This window comes from Bos indicus, chromosome 3 (assembly GCF_029378745.1).
Source record: "Bos indicus isolate NIAB-ARS_2022 breed Sahiwal x Tharparkar chromosome 3, NIAB-ARS_B.indTharparkar_mat_pri_1.0, whole genome shotgun sequence".
NCBI lineage: Eukaryota > Metazoa > Chordata > Mammalia > Artiodactyla > Bovidae > Bos > Bos indicus.
In genome coordinates, this window is record NC_091762.1 from 51800295 (window position 1) to 51811496 (window position 11202).

General features: G+C 36.3%; 1 protein-coding gene and 1 long non-coding RNA gene across 7 annotated transcripts in view; one reads left to right on the plus strand and one right to left on the minus strand.

Annotated features, from left to right (window-relative positions):
- The window catches only part of LOC139182197 (uncharacterized), a 31770-nt gene that overhangs the window by 14944 nt on the left and 5624 nt on the right, over positions 1 to 11202 (plus strand). The window lies entirely within an intron of this gene.
- BRDT (bromodomain testis associated) overlaps positions 1 to 11202 on the minus strand; it is a 57299-nt gene that overhangs the window by 1822 nt on the left and 44275 nt on the right. For all 6 annotated transcript variants that reach the window (XM_070786127.1, XM_070786124.1, XM_070786126.1 and 3 more), the window contains 4 exons: positions 8731 to 8837; positions 5393 to 5598; positions 4697 to 4871; positions 126 to 254 (listed from right to left, as the gene is read on the minus strand). In XM_070786127.1, the coding sequence (XP_070642228.1) occupies positions 171 to 254; positions 4697 to 4871; positions 5393 to 5598; positions 8731 to 8837 (572 nt within the window). In that variant the 3' untranslated portion in view covers positions 126 to 170. The remainder of the gene's footprint in view (positions 1 to 125; positions 255 to 4696; positions 4872 to 5392; positions 5599 to 8730; positions 8838 to 11202) is intronic.

Below are 11202 nucleotides of genomic sequence, written 5' to 3' on the forward strand. Positions count from 1 at the left end.
AATTATGTCATTAAAAAATGAACATATAGTTATCAAAAAATGTAAGTGAAAATTGTTTAATCATCTTAGAGCAGTCAAAATACAATTTAAGTTGGTATCTTGGTGTTGGAAAGCAATCATTTTACCATTTGCTTTTTAATCTTTTATAATTCATTTAAGTTGATGGTTAATCAAAAAACTGAGTTGTAATCAAAGTTGTTTTCAAACATTGTCATAATGTCACTTTGAAGAGTCATATCAATGGTACCAGCCATCTGTAGAAAAGAAGAGAAAATATAAATGTTACTTTAAAAGTTTATGCCTTCACTGTATTACATCTATATAAGAAAATGATAATGCAATATTTGGAACACAGAAAATGAATGCACTTCATTTAACATAATGAGTTTGTACATAACTTATTTCTGTTCAACTACTGATTTTTGTTAAAATATCTTTCACATGATAAATAAAAATTAAAACTTACAAGAACACAAAGAACAAGTTTAACTTATCTCTCCAAGTAAGAAAGTTCTCAGTGTTAATCTACACATGAACTAAGATTACATGGTTTGATGTGTCTCTCTAACCAATACAGGACTAGACACACAAAATTATTTTCTTAATGAACTACTATCTTACCCATGTGAGAGAACTATAATATATAATGGTAAAGTCATGATTCTGCCCAATACTGTGTAACCTAAGGCAAATTGTCTAACCAAGTTTATTTTATATACAGGTATTTATGAAGAGCAACCAGACTGAATGTATAACATTCAGCACAGTTTTGCTTATTATATGCTAAAAAACTAAATAAAATAAGCTAAAGTATAGGAAAAGCTAAATTAAGACAAAAGAAACAAATGTTTTCTTACTATACTCTGAAGACTTCTCTAAATGTCCGTGAGACAAAAGTTAGTCTTTGCCACAAAGACTAAAATGACACCAACTATGAAAGTTCAATTTTTTTTTAAGACCAGTGAACAGTAGCAGCTCACAGTAGTAGCACCAGTTTGTAACCAGTTGGTTGACTTCCTGGATAAGAATCTGTGTTCTCTGATTATGTGGGAGATTTAGAATTATGACTTGGTTACCAAAAGGATATTATTTAATAAGAAGTTGTGTGATTCTTAAAAACTATGAAAATGTCTTTAAATATGATTTAGAGACAAGGGTAAATTCTTAGATCTTAACCCCAGCTATTTTCCTAGCACCAGCTATTAGGATACCAAATGTCTAGCCCAAGCAAATAGTTCCTCAGAAGTTCTTTTTTAATGTTCCAGTGAATGTTGGATACACTGTCCTGGTTTAAATATCACTGATACTCTTATCTCTAAGTATCCAGGCTTACCACAAAGTTCCAAAAATATGTAATGAAATTTGTTTTATTTAAAAGTACTTTAGATTCTCTTCCATCTTGACTAAATCTGAATTTGTGGATATTGATTGATATCAAACTGGATACTGCCTGTACCAATTAACCTTAGATACCACAATTTAAATACTAAAGCTCTCTGCAGCTGACACTATAACCTGGAAATTCCTTTTACGGTGGTCCTAATATACACTTCAACCATTCAAACTTAAGATCAAAATTTGGGTCAAGGGAACTGGCAGAGGCTCTCCTAGGGAGCTTATGCTAGATGTCAAGTTATTGCTGCCATTTACAGTACCAATCTGGTCCAGAAGCTGCAGCATAAGAGTCTGGAGTGTCAAGAATGATAGTAGGTAGCTCCAAAGTCAAGTTTTTAATTGTCAAGCTGCTAGAGGTGGCACTTCTAGTCACGTTCCAGTGAGTTCCAGAAAAAATGCTTGGATTTTAGAAATACCAGATTGCCTAGTTGGGTTGTTGGGTACCAGGAAGTTGCTGAGATATTACTTGTGGGTAGCTAAAGTCAGGCCCTTGTGAGTACCAAAAGGAAAAATTCCTAGGTCACTAGAGAAATACTTCTAGTAAAGTACTAATTAAATTTTAATAAAGAACTTCAAAAATATATATAAAAATTTGCTATTTAAATTTATTAGAATTCAATAAAATGAAAATTTGACTGCCTTAGTTCCATTAGCCACGTTTTAAGTCCTAATAACATGTAGCTAGCTGGTATTATGGAGAAGGCAATGGCAACCCACTCCAATACTTTTGCCTGGAAAATCCCATGGATGGAGGAGCCTGGTGGGCTGCAGTCCGTGGGGTCACGAAGAGTCGGACATGACTGAGCGACTTCACTTTCACTTTTCACTTTCATGCATTGGAGAAGGAAATGGCAATCCACTCCAGTGTTCTTGCCTGGAGAATCCCAGGGACGGGGGAGCCTGGTGGGCTGCTGTCTATGGGGTCGCACAGGGTCGGACATGACTGAAGTGACTTAGCAGCAGCAGCTGGTATTATAGTTTATTGAGTAAAGCACATTCCTATAACTGTATAAAGTTCTGTAACAGAGATTCCCAACCCCCAGGTCACAGACTGGAGATTATGGAGTAGACTGGACATAAGCAACACACTTCAGACGTCATTGTCTCCCATCCCCTGAGATGGGATCATCTAGTTGCAGGAAAACAAGCTCAGGGCTCTCACTGATTCTGCATCTTGGTGAGCTGTACAATTATTTCATTATATATCACAGTGTAATAACAGAAATAAAGTACATAGTAAGTGTAATGCACTTGAATCATCTGGTAAGCACCCCACCCCCACCCAGTCTGTGGAAAAACTGTTTTCCGCAAAACTAGTCCCTGGTGCCAAAAAGATTGGGGATTGCTGTTGTATAAGAGCATATTGCTCTAAAGTAAACTCCATCATATGTTACAACACTGGTCAATACAGTTTGTTTCTGTCTTCACATTATAAATAAGCTGATAAAACTTGTGTTTTATTTCCTAGGAAATTCATTTGTATCATAATCAATACTACCTGTGTGCTCGGTTGCTTAGTCATGTCTGACTCTGTGACCCCATGGACTGCAGCCCACCAGACTCCTCCATGGAATTTTTCAGGCAAGAATACTGGAGTGGGTTGCCATTTCCTTCTCCTGGGGATCTTCTAGACCCAGGCATCAAACCCTGTGTCTCCTGCATTTGCCGGCGGATTCTTTACCACTGAGCCATCTAGTAAGCCCAGTCAACACTACAGCAAAGGGCAATGACTTTTTTCTTCTGGAACTAGTACTTCTGTATGACCTGTGAGTTCACATGACCTTTCCAGGATTACAAAAATATCCAACACTCAACAAGATAAAATTTATATCTGGCATCAATGGTTACCAGTTTAAGTAAAGAAGGAGAAAAACATTATCTGTAAAGGAGATTAATCAATCAATTGAAACCAACATGCAAGTGACAAATATTAGAATTAGCAGAGAACCCATTAAACAATTATGATAATTGTATTCTATTTGTTCAAAAGTTTAACAGAGTTACTAAAAACATTAAAAATACCCAAATCAAACTTCTAGATATTATGACTAATGTCTGAGATGGGACAACTTCAAGTGGTCTAATACAAAAGTAACTGCAATCACTAAAGATTCCAACTATATAACATTCTGGAAATGGCAAAACTATGGCAATAAAAAGATCAGTGGCTGTAAAGGTTTAGGAGGGAGGGGTGAACATAAGGAGAACAGGGAATTTTCAGCAAAAGGAGAGTACCACAGTGGTTGATGTATGTCATTATACATTTGTCAAAACCCATAAATTACAACACAGAGTGAACCCGGATGCTAACTATAGACTTTGCTTGATAAACCAAGATTGACAATGGTGTGGCAATGTTAATTCATAGATTGGATAACAAATGTACCACACTAAAGTGGGATGTTAATGGTGGAAGAGACTGTGATTGGTAGGGGAAAGGGTAGGAACATGTGGGAACTCTAAGTGCATACAGAATATTTACCAAGGTAGATCATAATCTGGGCTATAAAACAAGTCTTATTAGTGAATTTAAAATAATTCAAGATATTATGTGTTCTCTAACCACAATGGAATTCAATTAGAAATCACTAATTTTCTATTATTTTCACTAGCTAGAAAATTTCCAAATATTTGGAAAACTAAATAACACACTTCTAAATAATCCACAGATAAAAGGAAGAATTCTATACTTTTTATATATTAAGAACACCTTAAATAGAAATTTTATGGTGTTTTTGGTTTTTTTTTTTGTTTTGGTTTCCGGTTTCATCAAGGTATAACTGACATATAACTTGATGCAGAGTTGAACTAAACACTGACTAAGATGGCATATCTTTTGGCCACAATTCACAGGTAGTTTATAGGTTTTTCAAGAATAACAACAGTAAGTGATTCTACCTTTGTGCCAGGCATTTTCAAATGTGCTTAATACAAGTAAATTCATTTCACCTTTTACCTTTACAGATAAGGAAACTGAGGCACAAGGAGGTTAAATGAATAGCCCAGGCTCTAAGGTCTATTTAATGGAAGAACCAGGATTTGAACCCAAAGTTCAAACCCAAACCCAAAGGCTCGAGGATTGATACTCTATTATTATGCTATGCTTGTGTCATTTAACTATGAGATTTTAATTTTACTTTCTAATTTTAGAATGAACTTGATCCTCACTAAAGAAGTAACTCCTCACACTAAAGAGGTAATTGTTACTGAAGAACCACCTAGAATACATCTTTGAACATGTAAAGACACTGCCCTGTTAAATCTTTCCTTTGTTAGATTCAGTAAACTAAAATTCACTTACTGCTTCTCTTCTCCTCCGCTCTTGCTCTTTCTCCCGTGCTAAATTTCGGTCTTTCAGAAGCCACAGTTTGTCTTTATCTTGAGCTTCCTGTGACTGCTGATCTTCTTTTTGTTCTTCTTCAAGACACTTGTTTTGCATTTTATTTGGAAAAGATTCTAGAGCGAAGCCATGGTCCCTTAAGAAACAGTAAAGTGAAAAGTAGGTTTCAAGCTCCTTAAAACTTTTTATTATGAAGATACATTTGTCAAATGACAAATATAAAGCAGTGTTCTAGATGTCCTTCTTCATATGTTATGACATTATTTTTTAATATTTCTGATGTCAAATTTTACATAGGGCAATATATGTTAACAAAGAGAAGGTTTTGGAAAATTATGACCAAAGTTTACCATTATCTTCTTATATATAGAATGGAAACAATATTAAGACATTTCTGGAAAATAATGATACCATTATAATTTAGGAATATTAGTATTTTTAATAGCTTCTTTAATCACTTGATTATTTATATCCCCTTTAAAATAGGTATTACTACTTAATTTTTAAAAAATCAGTAAAAATTCACTTTTCTAAATATAATTTGCTCAGTGGTCTACTAAATAGCTGAATATAATCACTTACAAAAAAGAAATTTAATATATTTAAAATACATGTCTGTATCTCCCCAAATCTCCACTAATCCAAATAATTACAGACCTCTGATTTTCTTGAAATACTTTTGGTTCCTTTGTATTCTGTTCCAGATGTTTCCGTATTAGTTCCTGTGTTCGAGCTCTTACTTCCTTTTCTATTGCTGCTTTTCTAAACTGGTTGAAGAGCTCATCTGATGATTTCAGTACACCTGATGTTTTGACCGGTTTGCCTAAACTTTTCCAAGAATCTGCATTCTTGATCTTTATATCCTAAAACAAATATTTGATTCAGTATACATCTAAAGATGTCAACTATTTGGAAGAAAAATATTATTTTTGATAAAAATCAAAAATAAAGATTCCAAAGGCTTTAGGTAATTTTACTAAAGTTAAAGGTTACTAAAGTAGAAAAAAATAGGATAATAAATTAGCTAAATTCAATTATTCATCTAAGACCAAATTAAAACAGCATGCTTGACAGTTATTTCAATTTAATGTGAAACATATGTTAAGGGTATGATAATCTATAAAGAATATAAAAATTAACTGGTCACTGTAATCAAGACATTTATGAACAAGGTCCTACTGTATAGCACAGACAACTATAATCAATACCCTATGACCATAATGGAAAATGTGTGTGTGTGTATGTATTATATATATATGTGTATATATGAATCACTTTGCTATACAGCAGTAATTAACACAACACTATAAATCAACTGTATTTCAATATAAAAATTAAGTTACAATCTTAAAAAAATTATTCTATGCAAAAAATAAAGCAAGTATACAAGTGATTAATCTCTAGAGGCAAAGTAAGATGATGGCAAAAAGACTGTAAGAAGTAAGAATGGTACAGTATTTGTTGAAAACCCTCTGACATAGCTTTGTTTTCCTTTCTTTGGTATGAAGAAAAGAATTAACTGCTTGTGATCGCTGTTCTTAACTGAAACAGGCCAAGGGAAAGATCTGTGGCTGACCAACAGAAATGTATGTAGTTGAAAATCTTCCAGTACCACATTTTTTTTAAAAAAGTAAACTTTTAATAATATATTTTATTAAAGGAGTCAAACATCCTTCCTCACCCCTAACACACACATACAAACCTTCACCATTGGTCACCCAGTTGTATTTATGAAGTCTTTCTTATATGTTACCTATAAAACCTATTTTTGTTCCTACCCATGGAATGGGCTAAATACTAGTTTCACACTTCACTTTTCTACTGAGTCAGTTAAAGAATATTGCCTGCAGATAGAGACATGAAACATAACATGGTAGTATACTTAATAGGAAATAAAGGGAGGATGAAACCAGGATGAAACCCTGGTCTCTGGTTTTGTCCTTAAAATGCCTATTTAGCTGCAATAAAATTCTGGCAGACCCTAAAACAGGAAAGTTCATATTTGGGTTTGGAGTATGGGACAATTTTTCAGATATTACAGAGAAGAATAAGATTTTGAGGTGAGAATGGAAAGCATTCCTCACAGAAGGAAAAACATAGGCATATGCCTAAGACGGAAAAGCTAAATTGGAGTCACAATGTAAAGGTGCTTAATCTTCATTTTGAAGTCAAAGCTAGAAACGATTGAAGGTTTCGTATATAATAATTATACGATCAGAGCAATACATCAAGAAGTACAGTTAAAAGAATGTTCAAAGCAGAATGGGGACTTCACTGTGGTATAGTGGATAAGAATTTGCCTGCCAATGCAGGGGACATGGGTTCAATCCCTAGTCTGTGAAGATTCCACATGCCACGGAGCAACTAAAGCCGTGTACCACAACTACCATGCCCATGCTCTAGGGCCTGCATGCCGTAACTACAGAGCCTGCATGCTAGAACTACTGAAGCCCATGTGCCTAGAGTCTATACTCCACAAGAGAAGACAATGCAATGAGAAGCCTGAGTACCGCAATGAAGACCCAGTGCAACCAAAAATAAATAAATAAAAATAGACTAGAACAAGGAGGGTTTCAAGTCAGTCTGCATTATAAATATTACAAAGAGCTTACATTGAAGGCAATAAAGCCTGGTCTATGAGGTAGAAGTGGAAAAGGAAACATCTTGAAAATAAAAGCCAAAGAGTTTAGCAATTCCTTGACTTCAGGAGACTGAGAAATCAAAAAGGATTAAAACTCACAGGATGCCAGGTCTAGAAGTATATATCTGAGTCATCTGCAGAGAGACTGTAACTGAAAGCACCACAGTGGATGTTCAGAGAGAGAACTAGTAGAAGACCCTGACTTCCTCACACCTTCAAGACTTTGGGAGGGACACAGCAATTTTAGACATCATTGATTCTTCTGATAGGGCAAATTACAGGGATGGGGCAATAGCTAGATTCGAGGTAAAATTAAGGCAGTGCTTTTCAGTTGAGGGTGATTCTCCTTTGCCCAGGGAAGACATATGGTGATGTCAGTAAAGTTTTTGGTTGTCAAATATGGGTGAAGAAAAGGGTGTTACTAACATCTAGTGCGTAGAGGTGAGGGTCCCTGTGAAGCATCCTACAATGTATAGACCATACTCTCAACAAAAACTTATCCAGTCCAAAATGTCGATAGGAAATGATGGAAGGAAGGAAGGGAGAGAAAAAAGAGGGGATATGTGAATATCTCATTCATGGTCAGTTTCTGACAATTAGTTTTGAGAGTCACTTTGACTGGAAGGAGATCAAACCAGTTCTCCTAAAGGAAATCAACCCTGACTATTCATTGGAAGGACTGACGCTAAAGCTGAAATTCCAATACTTTGGTCATCTGATACAAAGAGCCGACTCATTGGAAAAGACCCTGATGCTGGGAAAAATTGAAGGCAAAAGGAGAAAGGGCGGCAGAGGATGAGATCGTTAGATAGCATCACTAACTCAATGGACATGAATTTGAGTAAAATCCGGGGCACAGTGGACAGGGGAGCCTTGCGTGCCACAGGCCATGGGATCACAAAGAGTCGGACACAACTTAGTGACTGAAAAACAACAACTATATTCAAATGTCTAGAATAGTACCTGATGTATCTAATGTATCCCAAACATCTAGAATACTTGTTGAAAGACTGATCAATGTGTGGTCTGAGATTAAGTACCCAGAAGACTCCATGAGGAAATCACCTACAACAGATTGTAAAAGCTAGTTTTATAACATGTTTTAAAATAAGGATAGCTGGCAAATACCAGCATTCTAGAATTTGAAATTAAACACAAATATGAGGACTGATGGTAGAGGGTGGGGAAAGGTGTTGCTCACAGTTTAACTTCTGTTTTTTAACAAATAGGCAAAAGTTAGTCTTAAGAGATCCAAAATTCATTCAAATTAGCACTTAAAATACCTCTGTGCCATTTCTATATTCAATTGTAAATTTCTTCAAGATCTGTGAGAAAAAAATAACATTATTCTTACCTTTTGCACTGGAACTTGACCTTGATATTCTGATTCTAACATCACTGTGTCATTATCACTGGACTGAGGCATCACAGTTAGGCCATTCAGAAGTTGTTCAGAATCATCTAGATGCACACATTTTTAAACAGTACAGTCAAGTTAATATATTTCATCTTGATTCTCCACAATTAGACATTTTCCCCCTTTCTATGTTAGAAACTATGAAAACAAAATAACCAGTTTTTTTTATGCTTCTTAATTTTGGGGTATCATCAGTTGGAGAATTGTAACACTAAAATAAACATTTTTCACTGGAAATTTTACCTCCCTATATTTCTTTTTCTTCTTTTTCTTTTTTTGGCTGGGGGGTGGGGAGGAGTCAACATAAAGTATAGCTGACATTTTGGATGGTTTGCCTTGAAAATGAACCGAAAACATCTGTTATTTTTGATATTGACTCAAGTACTGCATTTCGGACTCTTGTTGATTATGAGGGCTACTCCATTTCTTCTAAGGGATTCTTGCCCACAGCAGTAGATATAAGGGTCATCTGAATTAAATTCACCCATTCCTGTCCATTTTTGTCCACTGATTCCTAAGATGTCGATGTTCACTCTTGCCATCTCCTGCTTGACCACATCCAATTTACCTTGATTCATGGACCTAACATTTCAGGTTCATATGAAATATTGTTCTTTAGAGCACTGGACTTTACTTTCACCACCAGACACATCCACAACTGAGTGTCATTTCTGCTTTGGCCCAGCTGCTTCATTCTTTCTGGAGTTATTGGTAATTGGCTTTTGCTCTTCCCTAGTAGCATACTGGACACATTTTGACCCGGGGGGTTCATCTTCTGGTGTCATATCGTTTTTCCTTTTCGTACTGTTCTTGGGGTTTTCACGGCAAGAATACTGGAGTGGGTTGCCATTTCCTCCTCCAGCGGACCACAATTTGTCAGAACTCTTCACTATGACCTGTCCGTCTTGGGTGGCCCTGCACGGCATGGTTCATAGCTTCATTGAGTTACACAAGCCCCTTCGCCACGACAAGGCTGTGATCCATGAAGGGGTTTACATGCCATAATAAGTGGAAGATGATCAATGTATGGCATACCTGAATAAACAGGAAGTCTGCTCCAAGCCTATTGCTGAAAGCTGAGGGTAGAGGGGATCCTACTTAGTAAGCCTGTGCTTCAGAATCTAGCTAGAAAAGCCTGGAGTAAAGTAAAATGATAAAGGCTTAAGGATGTAACTCAGAGTACTATCAATATATACAGCAGGCAGATAAAAGTAGGTATCTGTAAAGAACATTCAGAGATGTTAATGATCAAGAGAGCAGTGTCACAGAAGCCAAGTATATCAAGGATCTGACTGAAAAACAACTTCATAGGAATGCCCTCTGGCACTTTAAAACACTACAAAACTCATCCTTCATCAGACATCTGTTATTCATCTGTGTTCCAGGTCTGTCAACCTGGACCCATATCCAGTCTTGGGTTACGGACTGAGCCCCAAGGCGTATACACCTTTAGTTACTAAAACTTGGCATATATTCATCTTTTGAAGACCTGCTCACTCAACCTTTGTGCTTTCTTTCAACTTTTCCCTTTTTCTATAGCTTAATTTTTTTGTATTACTTTAATAGCTTAATTTTTAGCCGTCTTCTCTGGTCTCTTCTTCCCCATCCCTCCAACTGGCCTACACAATACTGGCAGATTAACTGCACTTAAGCACACGCTTTGTTCCAGAAATCTTCATTGGCTCCCCACTAACTATACCATTACAATTAAGTCCAAGGTCTCTAGAAATCAAGGTTCTTTATGACCTGAACCTGATCTATTGGCCAAAAAGTTCCTTTGGTTTTTAAGTAAAAATAGAAGACACATTTTTCATTTTCACCAAGCACTTTGTTGAACAACATATTCACCATTTTGTTCTACTACCTTCTACCATTTTTCAGGTGACTTCATTTCCAGGTTACTTTTACAGTCTTCCAGGGAATTGAAATTTTTTCCATTAAGAGAATTTTGTAAAGACCAAAATAAATAGAAGATTATGCTTTTTCTGAGGTTCCCAGGTGGCACAGTGGTAAAGAATTCCTGTCAATGCAGGAGACGCAAGAGATGAGGGTTTGATCCCTCGGTCGGGAATATCCCCCGGAGTAGGAAATGGCAACCCACTCCACTATGCTTGCCTGGAAAACTCCATGGTCAGAGAAGCCTGGTAGTCTACAGTCCATCGTGTTGCAAAGAGTCAGACATAACTGAGCACACACACACATGCAGGTGTGTGCTATATGTTAATCCCAGACACTTTATGTCAAGTGCTGTTTTCAGTTGGTCTAATTGGAATCATTTGGTTTTCTGGAAGGAGCTCATAATAGAGGACACCCTTCCAATCCCACCACATATACAACATCACCTTCTTTGGATGAAGACTGGTCTTTGGTATGGTGGGGAGACCACCTGCAATGCAGGAGACCAGGTTA